The 13,150-nt window shown below is 37.9% G+C and overlaps 1 protein-coding gene across 1 annotated transcript in view; it reads left to right on the top strand.

Moving 5' to 3' along the window:
- The window catches only part of TFAP2D (transcription factor AP-2 delta), a 54,715-nt gene that overhangs the window by 16,121 nt on the left and 25,444 nt on the right, over window positions 1-13,150 (top strand). Inside the window, exon 5 of the mRNA XM_022581465.2 lies at window positions 11,931-12,072. Within this exon, the coding sequence (XP_022437173.2) occupies window positions 11,931-12,072 (142 nt within the window). The remainder of the gene's footprint in view (window positions 1-11,930; window positions 12,073-13,150) is intronic.

Raw genomic sequence — 13,150 nt, 5'->3', positions numbered from 1 at the left:
CCACCAGGGAAGTCCCTGATTTTGCTATTAACAGGTATCTTTGCTTTACTCCCTAATTGTAATAATGATAACAACCACAATAGTATTATTGGTCATGAACATTTAATAAGTGTTAACTGTTACTATGTTATATATCTTGTGCTGTTTGCTGTGTGCATGAATACTAAGAGCTGGCATATGGTAAAGGGAGTTGACCCATAATCCATCCATGGGGGCTGGGCGTACTAAAGGAAGAGCAAAGTAGAAAAAAATGACTCATGGATTGATTCTAAAGAGAGACAGATTCCTGCTTAATTTAAGTGAAAACATCATGAAAATTATAGCTATCTAACAAAAGAACAAAATATGTTCAAAATATAAGAGTGGATTCAAGAATCATATGAATCGTAGAACATGATTGGTTCTCAAACCCAATTCCACAGTAAAATCATGGGCCTGGGCCCCATTCCCAAACCACTTGAAATGCAATCTCCGGGGGTATGGCATAGGTATCTACATTTTCAAAAACACCCCCTGATGTATAATGAGGTTTAAGGATCATTGACTTAAATGTTCCTTGAGATACTTTTCATGTAACTGGTGTGAAAAGTAAAGGCCCTAAGAGAGACCTTTATCCAAGGTGTCTGTGAATGTCTATCCAGTAAAACCTGAAGAACCCTAAAAGGGTATATTCAGAATTCTTCTTATTGATTTTTACGTTAGCCCAAAACACCAGAGCACCCTGTGTGGGAATCATTGATGGATGCTCACAGAGGTGTCACATCAGCCTTGGCTGATGGAACTTAAGACTGTATCCTTCTCAGATACATCTCACTTTAACTGGATGCTTTTGAAATGTCCCAAATATTCATGGTGTAGAGAAATAAATATTTTATTGTTGAATTCCAGGCATTCTGATGGAACTGAGGAAATGAGATTTAGGGGCAAAGGGACCTTTTGCATTCCTCAACTCCCCACATGTTACATTATGACCCTCAAATGTGTGCATTCTCTCTCTCTCACACACACACATACACACACACACATGCATCTTAAGTTTCACTACTATGTACTATGTTCTCTGGTATTGTTATTCTATTCCATATTTTTGTATTCTTTTAAAATGCTGATTGTAAACCCACTAAATTTATTTCAAGACTCATTGTTGAGTCATGGGTCATGACCCATGGTTTGAAAAACTACAAGTGGTCTTAGGACAAGAGGAGAACCTAATATGTGTGACCTTTGTCCTCTTTGTGCTAACATGGATTTGATTCAGTTATTTCAAGCTTGTTTTGCTTATACCGTTTTAGCTGGTAAATTAAAACTTTACCATGGTTACTGGTTGGTATTCATAGACCTTGAATCGACCATGTCTTTGGTAATATTTTTGCCCCTCAATCAAACATTTTTGTGGGAGCCAGTAACATTTTAGATTAATTTTTTCCAGAAATTCTAAAATGAGATTTCCAATTGTCAAAAATGGTCCATCAGCTTTCTTATAAACCTAAGGTTCTGTAGGAAAGAATACTAATTTTTTTCATCATTTAGAAACTTTTTATCTTCCTGATGACCCAAGACATTGCTGGGGTTCAGTCCAGCAATGGTTCAATCCTTCCCCATTTTGGTACAGCACTTGAGAACAAGATAATTCTGACTGGCTTTATTCCTCCTCGACCACACTTGGAAATAAATCTCCTTAAGGTCGACCTTCTGCGACTTTTTAGTACTTGTCTCGGCCCCTTTGTGGGGATGCTTTGAATACAGCCTTGCCATTGATGCTCTTTTGATAAAAATCCCAAAGAAAGAGTAGTGTATGGGGACCCTGCTAGACTCTCCATGCAGACATGATTTACCTTTTGTCAAGATTCAATCAGTGAATAGTAAGGTACCTTATAACAGGGAATGAAATTAGCAAATGAAGGTATGGTTTTCAAAAACTACCCTTGTCACTAACCTCACAGTGGTTTCATCGTGATATTCCTAGGCTTCTACATTTGCCTTGGGTTTTCAATCATTTTGTTTTTAATTATTTTATAATCATTTCCCCCTGTATTTCTTTTAAGTGGAGTCACTCTACTAATAGTGCCATTCTAGCATCGTTGTCAAATCGACATATTAGAGTCATTATTTTAGGGACTATTTTAGGAATTTATGAGAGGGCTATTTCATGCAAATTTATAATATTTAAATTATTCACAACATTTCTGTTACAAATAGCATTGCGCCTAATAACCAGTGGGATGAAGAACTCAAGACTGACTAGCTTTTTTCACCAGATAAAGTTGTTTGAAAAGTGAACATTTTAGTAAGGCACATATTTAGAGTGGGGATTTTTTTTTGGTCCATGTAGCACAGATATATTTGACCTACAATGAGATATGAGTATTTGAATTCAGAGTCCACTGAATGTAATACTAGATCATATTCCTTTTTTACCCATATGTCTTCATTTAATGGGGTTTAGATATACAACTAATGGTTGGTACAACTTCTTGTACACACTGTATCATAAGCCTGGAGTTCTTTTTATTTTCCCTTGTTAATCACATTGCTATGACTTCTCCTTTGTCCACTCTGGTATCTATAACATTAGAGAGTTGTCATTTCCTGGAAAATTCAGGGGATTAGAATTGCTTAACTGATTCGCTGATCTTCCTGAGATCTTGGGATAATCCCAGACTCTTCCAGAGTGGAAGAAATTCTATATCTGGAAAACACTCAAAGAGTTTGGCCAATATTATTGTTTTAGCTCTAATACTCTTGCTATATATTTATTATTTATGAATCACCAATTAGCTGCTTCCTCTATATTTTATTCCAGAACAATCTTTGCAACGTTGGTGGTTGTTAAAACAAGTATAAGGGGTCAATTATGGCAGGAATGAGGAGTCATTCCTGTCTATCTCTCCCACCTCACTTGAGGTTTTCCAAGATGGCCAAAGTTATGGAGTGTTGCTGGAGGGAAGTTTTGTTCACTTGAGCGGGGTGCTTTCCTGGGACTTGCAAAGGCTCATAGAGCATTCTCAGGCAGCACCAGGAGTTCCAAAAGCCTAGTTAAGTCCTTAAACATAAATGCCTTGGCTTTCAGTTTGTCGTGACCAGATATCAAGTTCTGTTTATATGTATATTTAAAAAACAGTTTGGGGCAGTGAAGGGTATAAATATGCATCAGCAAAAGAAAGGGGACCATTTACGCATATTGTGTGTGGCATCTATTCACTCTTTTCAAATCTAAACCTTTTGTCCCTTTTGCCTCCTTCTTTAGTTTTCCCTCCTTCCTTCCTTCCTTCCTCCCTCCCCGCTCCCTCCCTCCCTCCCTCCCTCCCTCTCTCTCTCTCTCCTTCCTTCCTTCCTTCCTTCCTTCCTTCCTTCCTTCCTTCCTTCCTTCTTTCTTTCTTTCTTTCTTTCTTTTTCTTTCTTTCTTTCTTTCTTCCTTTCTTTCTTTCTTTCTTTCTTTCCTTTCTTTCTTTCTTTCTTTCTTTCCTTTCTTTTTAAAGTAAGCTCCCAGCCCCTGTCCTGCACATCTCACCTCATCCCTTGGCCTAGTACCTCCAACTCTGCCCCCAGTAATAACACTTTTGCCATTTGGCTGACTTTGGGCAGGTTGCTTAACCTGACTGAGCTTCATTTTCCTAATTTACAGATAAGGATCACACTATCTGGGATGTTTAGGGTAATGCTAGCTGTTATAACAGTTAATTTCCAAATTTTCAGTGGCTTAACACAATAGAAGCTTATTTCTCGCTCTTCACAGATGATGTGGGTGTTTCTCCCCCCCAGGCCCTTCCTTCCTCTTAGTCTCATTCAGGGACCAGAGTACTTCCACCTCTAGCTATGCCCTCCTCTAGGTCCTGGGAGCCCTATGCATTCAGCTCACAATAAGGAAAGACACGATGGTGAAAGGACACAGCTTCCAACCCACTTGGCCGGGAATTGGCCCACGTTGCTACCGTATACATTCCATGACAACTAGTCCCATGGCTATGCCTAATTCCAGAGGCATGAGATATACCAGAAAATGTAGTGTCTAGCTGGGCAGAATCTTCTCAGCAACAACTCTATAGTATAAAAGAAAGGACAAGTCTTGGACGGTCCAGCTCCCATTTCTGCCACATCTGCCTTGTGTGTCTTTTGTAGAATTAAATACATTCGCTACATTAAACACTTGACACAGTGGGGCAAAGAGACACTTAATAAAAATTAGTACCTGTTCTCTTGTCTCTTTCTCCCTAAACAATAGTGTTACTTAATAGCAGAATTTACTCAGGATCATAAAACTTTAACCCTGGAGGGAAATGGAAGATTGAGTAGTCTAAGGCAGTGGGACATAGCACACATGGTTAAAGAGTATGCTTCTGGAGCCAAATAACCTTGTTTGAACCCACTTCTGCCACTTACTAGCTGTGTGCTCTAGGGAAAGACTCACAACCTCTCTGAGCATCAGTGTCCTTACCTATAAAGGGGTGTTAATAATAGTACCCTCCTCATAAGGTTGTTGCCAGAGTGAAATCAGAATGTTTATAAAGCAGTTCACAGGGTGCCCAGCAAAAAGTTGGTGTCGATAAATTTTAGTTATCTTTATTCTCAAATGAGAAAACTAAGGTGCAGTGAGATTAACCATTTTGCACGGGATCACGGGAGCAGCAAGGAGGAGAACCCAGGTCTTCTGGTTTGCAACATCACCATGTGTTTTCCACTCGGATTTATGTTCGTGGCGTGGATTCTGAACAGTTGCATTGCTGAACTACTTCTGAATTTAACTATGTATTTATAGTTAGAGTTACAACAGTTATAACAATATAACTAAGGAATAGAAAGAAGTTATCAATTCCTGAGCCTGTTTCTCACCATGGATTGGACATCCGTGCTGCTAGGAATCCTGGGCAAGCTTGTGGGGCTTTTTTGCATCCAATAGTACAAGCTGTTTTTAACATCCTGTTGCACCATCTGCTGCCACTTAATCCCCCAAAGTTAGGATGACGTTAAATCTTGGTTCTTTCTGTTTTTCTGGAATAATTATCAATAGTGTCTCTTGTACTTTCAAAAGGGTGCCAATCTAGTTAGTTAGGAGACTATCCTACAAAACCTTTTCCTTCCACTTCAGCCAAATCAACCTAAGGTAGGAGACAGGAATGCAATCACTTGGTGCTATTTCCTCTTTGTCTTTAATCCTGAGCCTATATGATTGCATTTCCAAGAAACCAGGGAAAAGAACGATCAACTTGACAATGAACGCTTTCCTATAAACGAGATATTAGGGAGCAAGTTTTCTTCGTACGATTAGTCCATGGCTTTTTAATTTAGGAAGAGGTATTGTTCACTACTTGAGGCTTGTAGGATTCAAACGCCAAAATCCTTTTGCCAAGTATCAGTGATAATACACGCACAGGGCACACTCAGCATTATTTGCTCTTCTCACGGAATTTAGGACAAAGGTGCTATTCCCCTTGTCTTCACACAGGTACCAGAGTGGGTTTCTCTGGGTGTGTGGAGCTTAGGGCTAATCTCTGAGGACGCACAGCATGGCTGTAGGTCTGAAAGGACCATCATCCCAACATAACTCCTTCACCAGCCATTCCAGACATCACATTTCCACCTAAGTCCCTCCTCTGGGATAAAGGTTTCCAGCTTTCTTCTAAAACTGTATGTGATATTAAAAGGGTAATACATTGACCCCTTGTTATATTGTTATAATAGTTCTAACTGGTGCTCACTTTAGTCACACGATGACCTGGAAGAGCCTAATCAATAGGGGACCCTGGTGTCCCCTTTTGCACACAAACACTCTAGCATTGACAATGTCTTCTCGGGCACAGCTTTGCATTTCAGAGCTGCCAGTGGAATTGGACTCAATAAGTAAATGCTAGTGCAGTCTATGTTAGTCATTTTAAGGTCTTTCTTGGAAAATGCCTTTTTTTTTTCAGACTTATAGGTATTATCTGTAAATTTCTTATTCTAAGTCATGGAATGGTTTCTATCGAGAGACCCTGCTTTGATAATTGATCATTAGGTAACAATTCAATATTGTTGTCTAATATCTGAGAACTCATGTCTATCAGAATTTTCAATAATTGATCTCAGTATCTTACAATATTATGGATAAATAGACATCATCTCAGAGGAATCTTCTTAAATCATTCGCTTACTTCCTAATAGTGCTCCCCTGACCTGTATCTTATGGTTTCATTCATTTTCAGGGAGAAACGTGTTTACATGTAGAGGGAAGAGGAAATAGGCTATTGCACATATGCCCTTGTGTCTGACTGTGTGCTTGTGGTGTGCTTGGATTCCTACTCCTATTCTGGCACAAAAAAACAAATGTATCCAAGCCTGTTCGACTCAGTCCTGCCTTTGCCCCTTTGGTCTAGCATGCTACTCACTCCTACAAATCACGAAGCTTCCTCAGAAGCACGTCTCTGCATTACTTGCCTAGGTTTTTTCTTTTTTCTACTATTCTCTCTTTCAAAGTTCATGCCAACTAATGCACTTCTCAAAACTCAGTTTCTGCTTTTCTCCATTGTTTACATTTGTCAAAATTCGTAGGTGTTCTAATAAAATGGTAGATTGTAATTATTCCTAATGATGTCTAACTCCTACTGAATAGTAATGAAAGTTTTGGAATTGCTTAGGTTTTAATTTACAAGTATTTGAGTTTAGATGAAATCTTTCTAAGAACTGAGAGAGTAGTTTTGCTTTTTAATTAATATAATTTTAAGTAGGTAATTCGTTAGATGGTAAAAATTCAAAAGTTACAAAGGGTGTATAGTGAAATGTCTCCTTTTCACTCTATTCCCCATTTAGATCCCCTCCTGGAAGAAACAAATGTTACTGGTTTCTCTATTTCCTTCCAAGTATATATATGTGTATGCATAGTTTTGGTTTTTATTTTAAAAATTATATCACTCTATACACACTGTTCTACACATTTTTTCACACATTATCTTAGTTTTATTTTCAGTTTTTACAAGTTGTTCATTCTTTTAAACATGCACAGTATTCCGTTGTTTGAGTGCATCATAATCTATTTAACCAGTGACCTACTAAATATCATATAGGTGCTTTTAATCTTTGGCTATTACTAATAATGCTACAATAAGCAACCTCACACTTACATAAATAATTCTTCAGATAGGCAAGTATATCTATTCAATAAATTCCTAAGAATGTGTTGCAGGGTCAAAAGATATTTGCATTTGTAATTTTAAAAGATTACTGGAAGATTGCTCTTTACTGTGGTTGTAAATTTATAATTCTATCAGTGATGGGGGTAAGAAGCATTGATATGTTAGTACTTCCCTATACTCTAGCCCAAGCAGGGTGCTATCAATTTTTTGATCTTTGCTAATTTGAGTGGAAAAAAAAATAAACTACCTCTGTTATGAAGGAGGTTGAGTATATTCTTAGGAGAATTTTATGAGCTTTTTTGTCTGTTCACTTACTTTGTACCAATAGGGTAATGTTTTACATTTTTCTCATTCATTTGTAAGTGCTCATTGTATATAAGGAAAATGGGCTGTGTGCCTCTGATATGAGTTGCAAAGCCTCTCCACCCCTGGCTCTGGTTTGTCTGTTTACTATTATGAGTTTTTTGTTTGGTTGCTTATTTGTTCAGATCTGTCATGCAGAACTTTTTTATATTGATATAATCATATTTCTCATATATTTTATTCCATGGCCTTTCATTTTTATTGTAATATTTTGAAAGTCCTTTTTTATCCCAAGATTATAAAATATTTCTCCCATGTTACCTTCTAATTACTTTGTGGATCTATATTTTATGTTTAAATCTTTGATCCATCTGGACTTTTTTTGTTGTTGGATGTATGATATAGATCTAATTTTACTTGTTTTTTTTCCCCGGATGGCCAGCCAGTTGTCCCAACATCTTTTATTGATAATCCATTTTCCCCTACTGTTATGAAAAGCAAGTTTCATCTTACACTAAATCTCCTTAAACAAATATACTTTTTTAATCGACTGATGACTTTGTTCCCCTAACAGTGTCTCTCCTTTACCCCACCACATAGCCACTTTTGTTTCTAGAGTGTGTATTATATCAGCCAAATAAGGCAGAACTCAGTATGCAAGAACCCAGATAGACAGAGGTCTTTACAGTTTAATATTAACTCCATGGTAACTGGGGTTTTTTTGCGGTACGCGGGCCTCTCACTGTTGTGACCTCTCCCGTTGTGGAGCACAGGCTCCGGACGTGCAGGCTCAGTGGCCACGGCTCACGGGCCCAGCCGCTCCGCGGCATATGGGATCTTCCCGGACCGGGGCACGACCCTGTGTCCCCTGCATCGGCAGGCGGACTCTTAACCACTGCGCCACCAGGGAAGCCCTGTTTTCTTTTTTATTGATATAAGCCACAGAATCCTTGTTTTGGGGGAAGGTGTATATTTCATCCCCACATAATGCTTTCCCTTCACCTTAGGACAACCTTGGCTTGAGATGAGGTCAGGAGCTTACAAAAAATGCAGATGCCCTGGCTCCAGAGATTGAATGACAGGGGGTGAAACCCTGGTGTGTGTGTGTGTGTGTGTATGCACACATGCTTGTATACACACATATTAAACAAACTCCCAGGTTATGGGAATAGCAAGGATTGAAAAACACTGTCTTCAAGCATAATCTATTTTATTAAATGGCTCCACTGATACAATGATATACTCAACGGGTTTTTTATATATTTCATTCTTTCTAGCAATTCTCTTTTGCTCTAGTTTTTCATTTATATTCTTTGGAAGGGGTGCCTCGCAAGATTATTGTTATAATTAACCAATAAAATATTTGAAAGCTTTTCCATTTAACAAATGTTTACTAAGTACCTATTATGAATTGGGTACTGTAGTAAGCACAGAGTATGGAATGGGGAACAAAACTATCACTTTGAGGAACAAAGTGTTGGTATTTAAACAAAATCCTCGTTAAATAGGGAAACTACCACATTATAAGGCACTTACCTATAGTGTAGATTATATGATATATAGTGTTACAGAGTGCACTCCTTTTAGAACCTTTCTGGAAGCCTGTAACAGGTATATTAAACCTGTCCTTCAGCTCTACGGTTTACTGAAGCTTGATATTTTTTTTATAACTTTTTAAATATCTCATCCAGATTTGAAAATATTCTCAAATTTGCTATCTAATAGGTGCTTCTCAGAATAATCCCAGAAATAGATTTGAACGTGCTATTTTCCATACATGTAATTAAAATTGAAATCACAGATATGTGACTGGAATTTAACAAATATGAATTGTTGCTTTCATTTAATAATATTGGGTATTACAATAAGAAGTTAAACCTAAATTCTTTCTAAGGCAATGAATTTAGTGACAGTTGGTGAGAATTGTCTAGCGAATAACAACGTAAAAGTATCCTTTAGTACAAATTAGTTTTAGATATTGATTTACAGTTGTCTAAAGTACATTTTCTTCTAAAATACAATAATTCTAAAAGGAGAAAAAATCCTTAATGACCGGATAAAATGTTGAAATTAGGTGTGTTCATTTCTATTTTAAAAATGCATTTAGACCTGTTTCAGGTAAAATAATGTGGGAACCCGGAATCTCAGTAAAATGATCAATCCACTTTCCTCAGAAAACATTTTTTCCACTAACTTTCCATTTCTGGGCTTCAACAATAATTGCCATGTAAGTGTTTCCTAATATTTACCTTTAGTTTTTTACCTTTTGCTTTTGAGTGTGAAAAATGAATGCCCTGCAAAAGAGCAAATTCTCTTTTTATGCTCTTCCCGTATTCTGTAACTTTGCTTGTGTTGGTTCTTTGAGAGAGAGGTCCTCAACATGAGTCATTAACTGCTGCTGTTACTATTGAAAAATGCTTAGTGTTTTCCCCTTTTTTGGAAGGGGGGTATCACTACTTGGCATAGAGAGCCTAAAGCCTTGCACTTAGAATATTCTGTCCAAGCTCTCAAACTATCCCCCATGTATCCTACTTCTAAAACAGTAATTTTTGGAATGACATGAAGTACAATGGACGTATTTGCCAAAGTTACTGTGTTGCTTCAGTGGTGTAAAGAAGCAGAGGTGGGGTGGTCCTGGTTTGTCAGGTGACACAGTGCATTGAAATAAAGGAAGAGCTTAAATCCTCTCTGGAAAACAGCCACCACGGGGCATCCCACCTCATCGTGCACAGAAATGAGACAGCAGCTGCCATGTTTGCTATATGGGATCTAGCCCTCCAGGGATCACTCTGTCACCCCAGATTACTGCACCTACTTGTTCACGTGGGTACTTCGTCTCCCCACAGAGACAGAGAAGCTCGTAGTTCTTTATTTTCACAAATCAGTCAAATCCCCTAGAGTCTTATTCACATGCTTTTCTGCTCCAAGATTTTCTATTTTTCTTAAACCCGTTGACTCTAAGATATCTGTGGTACAGGATTGAACTGTAGATTTGTCATTGTTCCTGAATGTCATGTGTCTTTTAATCCATGGATCCATTAATTAATTCATTCTTGGGTCCTCACACACAAAGCTTTTGTGGCATTTTAACCACACATCAGAGTGTCTTCACTTGCCACTTCTTTTGATGTAGCATCGCTATACATCCAGTAACAATGTTACGTCGCAAGCAGGAGAAAGCAGTAAACAGAGCTAAGGGAAGGAAGGATCTGGCTGTCAGTGTAAATGTAAATAGCAGCTGTTCCATTCAAACTGTTTTTAAAACTACCACACGGTGAGGTTTGCCTAAAATGGGCCAGATCCTCAAGAATCAGGTTTTAACACAAAATTTAAGAGGCACGCTGCCATCCTCCTGTTTGCACTGTTTCACTTCTCCTACTATTGCACAAACAGTAGAGGGAAAAAAATATATATATATATACACACGTATATGTGTTGATATTATATATCAACACATATATTGATATATAATATCAATATAATGTCAATGAACACGTACAGACTATAGATAATGCTTATGTAGATGCATCTAACTTATAAAGTGCTACTAAGGTGTTTCTGGATTTGTTGTTGTTGTGACTACTATCATTGATACGACTGTCATCTTCCTAGAAACAGGGACAATCTTTGGTGCCCTTTTATCCTTTACTCCTCCCTAGCACTTTGCCTTGAATGAAGTAGGGGCTCAATATATATGTAGTGAGAGCTTGCTTTTTTAAAGTTTTAATGGTCAAGTAAGTATTGGCTTGATTGAGCTTTAAAAATACTGTTGTTTTCCAAACTGGAGTCCATGGCCAAATCTTGCCTTGCCAATAAGTCATTTTTACCCATTTCTTTCAGATTTTGTGAAAGAACAAAAGTTATTTATCATTATACTGTACTTAAGAAGCACTGTATTTTTTATAAGGTACTGAAGAAGTACTATACATAGTACTAAAAGGTACTGAGGCTCACCATAAAGCCTGATAACGCTAGTACTGTAATTGGGCAGTATAATCTCTTTAGCAACATAATGTTGTGAAATTGATATAATTCAATTATTTCCCTTTCCAAAGTGTTCCCACTTCTTTGAAAATGTATGTGGACCTTTTGCCAGTGTTTTGATAGGTCTCCTGGAAAATATACCTGAATATTTAGGATACATTGAGAATAGGTTGTAGGTTGGGCAGCAACAAAATGACATGCCCATAGAGCTTTTCCCCCAGGGCATTCATGTGTAAGATCTCAGATGTCCATCTGGTCTAATGGTCAGAGCCTCCAGGGGAATCAAAACTCCTAGACTGTGCTTCTGATTTTCCCCCTCAAATTCCCACATACCCCTGCCTGGTAAGTAGCTTCTGTTTCTCCATGTTTCTTAACCCCACCCCACCCCCAAAGCTCCTTTCCCTTGGATTATTTAGAATGAATAGGAAAAATGATCCACATGACCACAACCAGGAATAAGGCTTGAGGAAAGAGAATGTGTTCCTCTTGTTGAATTTGGACATTAGTGAGAAACTGACTTTTATTGTCTGCCAACAGGGGAGGCGTTACACTTGGCTAGAGATTTTGGCTACACTTGTGAAACAGAGTTTCCAGCCAAAGCAGTAGGAGAACATCTTGCCAGACAACATATGGAACAGAAAGAACAGACAGCAAGAAAAAAGATGATCCTAGCGACCAAGTAAGCAGAATGGGGAAGACTCTGTGTGCGTTCATCCTGTTTTTTTTTTTTTTTTTCATTTTCTTTGAATGAGGGAAACAGTTTAGAAAGCACCTGGTCTCTAAGGGGGGTCTCACACACCAGCAGCTAGCTGTATTAAACAAGGACTTCCCCAACATTGCACCCATAGCAAGATTTGCAAACTGTATAGTGATGGAGCTACCACCGAGACACTGACAAAAGTTCTTAGAAAACCTCTTCGGAATAGTAGGAATGCCTAACATGTTTAGGAGATGTAGATTCCAGGCAAATATGCTGATTGGTTGCTATGCAATTCGGTCTAAGCCACTCACTGTGCCTTAATAAATGAGGAGAAAGATCTTAAAACACTATAAGTTCTCAGAGAATGTGAAAAATTGAGGACCCAGATGCATCAGAGATAACAGAGAGACCTCTGGGATCAAGGATTGGCATCAGTGCCCCCATTTTTTCTTGTATATAATTAAGCAAATAATCCCTGAACTGCCCCAGCCCCTGTAGTGATATTGTCAAAAAGAAAAGATAGAATGTGTGAGAAAGCTCCTGAAAATTGTAAAAAGTTCAATTAAAATGTGAATTAAAATAATGAGGGAAATGATGTGGAAAAGGGGAAGCTTTCATAAGATAACTTCAAACTCCCTCAAACTTGAAAGTTCTTTGATAATTAATGAAAGAACTACCATTTACTGTGTGAAAACCCAACAGAACCTTAAGTACTACTCAAATCACGTTCAAATTTTTAGAAGAGGACTTCTAAAAACAGTGCATGTTGGGACTCCATGCTTCCACTGCAGGGGTTGTGGGTTCAATCCCTGGTCGGGGAACTAAGATCCCGCATGCTGTGCTGCATGGACAAAAAAAAATTTAGATGAAAATCTTTCAAGTGGTAGCGAATTCTTGCTCTCTTCTCTTTACTAAAACAAGTTGTTGCTACAGATAAACCATTAATAATCTTATTTAATTTCCTAACTCTATATTCAGATTTTAGAACTAAGACTTCCAGGTGGTTAAATTATCATTTATAAATTAGTTTCTTATTTGGGGAAAACTTGTAAAGAGA

Source organism: Delphinapterus leucas, chromosome 10, assembly GCF_059928025.1.
Source record: "Delphinapterus leucas isolate spDelLeu-1000000601 "Yukka" chromosome 10, BTC_Dleu_Yukka2, whole genome shotgun sequence".
In the NCBI taxonomy this organism is placed as follows: domain Eukaryota; kingdom Metazoa; phylum Chordata; class Mammalia; order Artiodactyla; family Monodontidae; genus Delphinapterus; species Delphinapterus leucas.
Note: the sequence above shows the minus strand (reverse complement) of the source record. Positions and strands in the feature narration are given on the sequence as shown.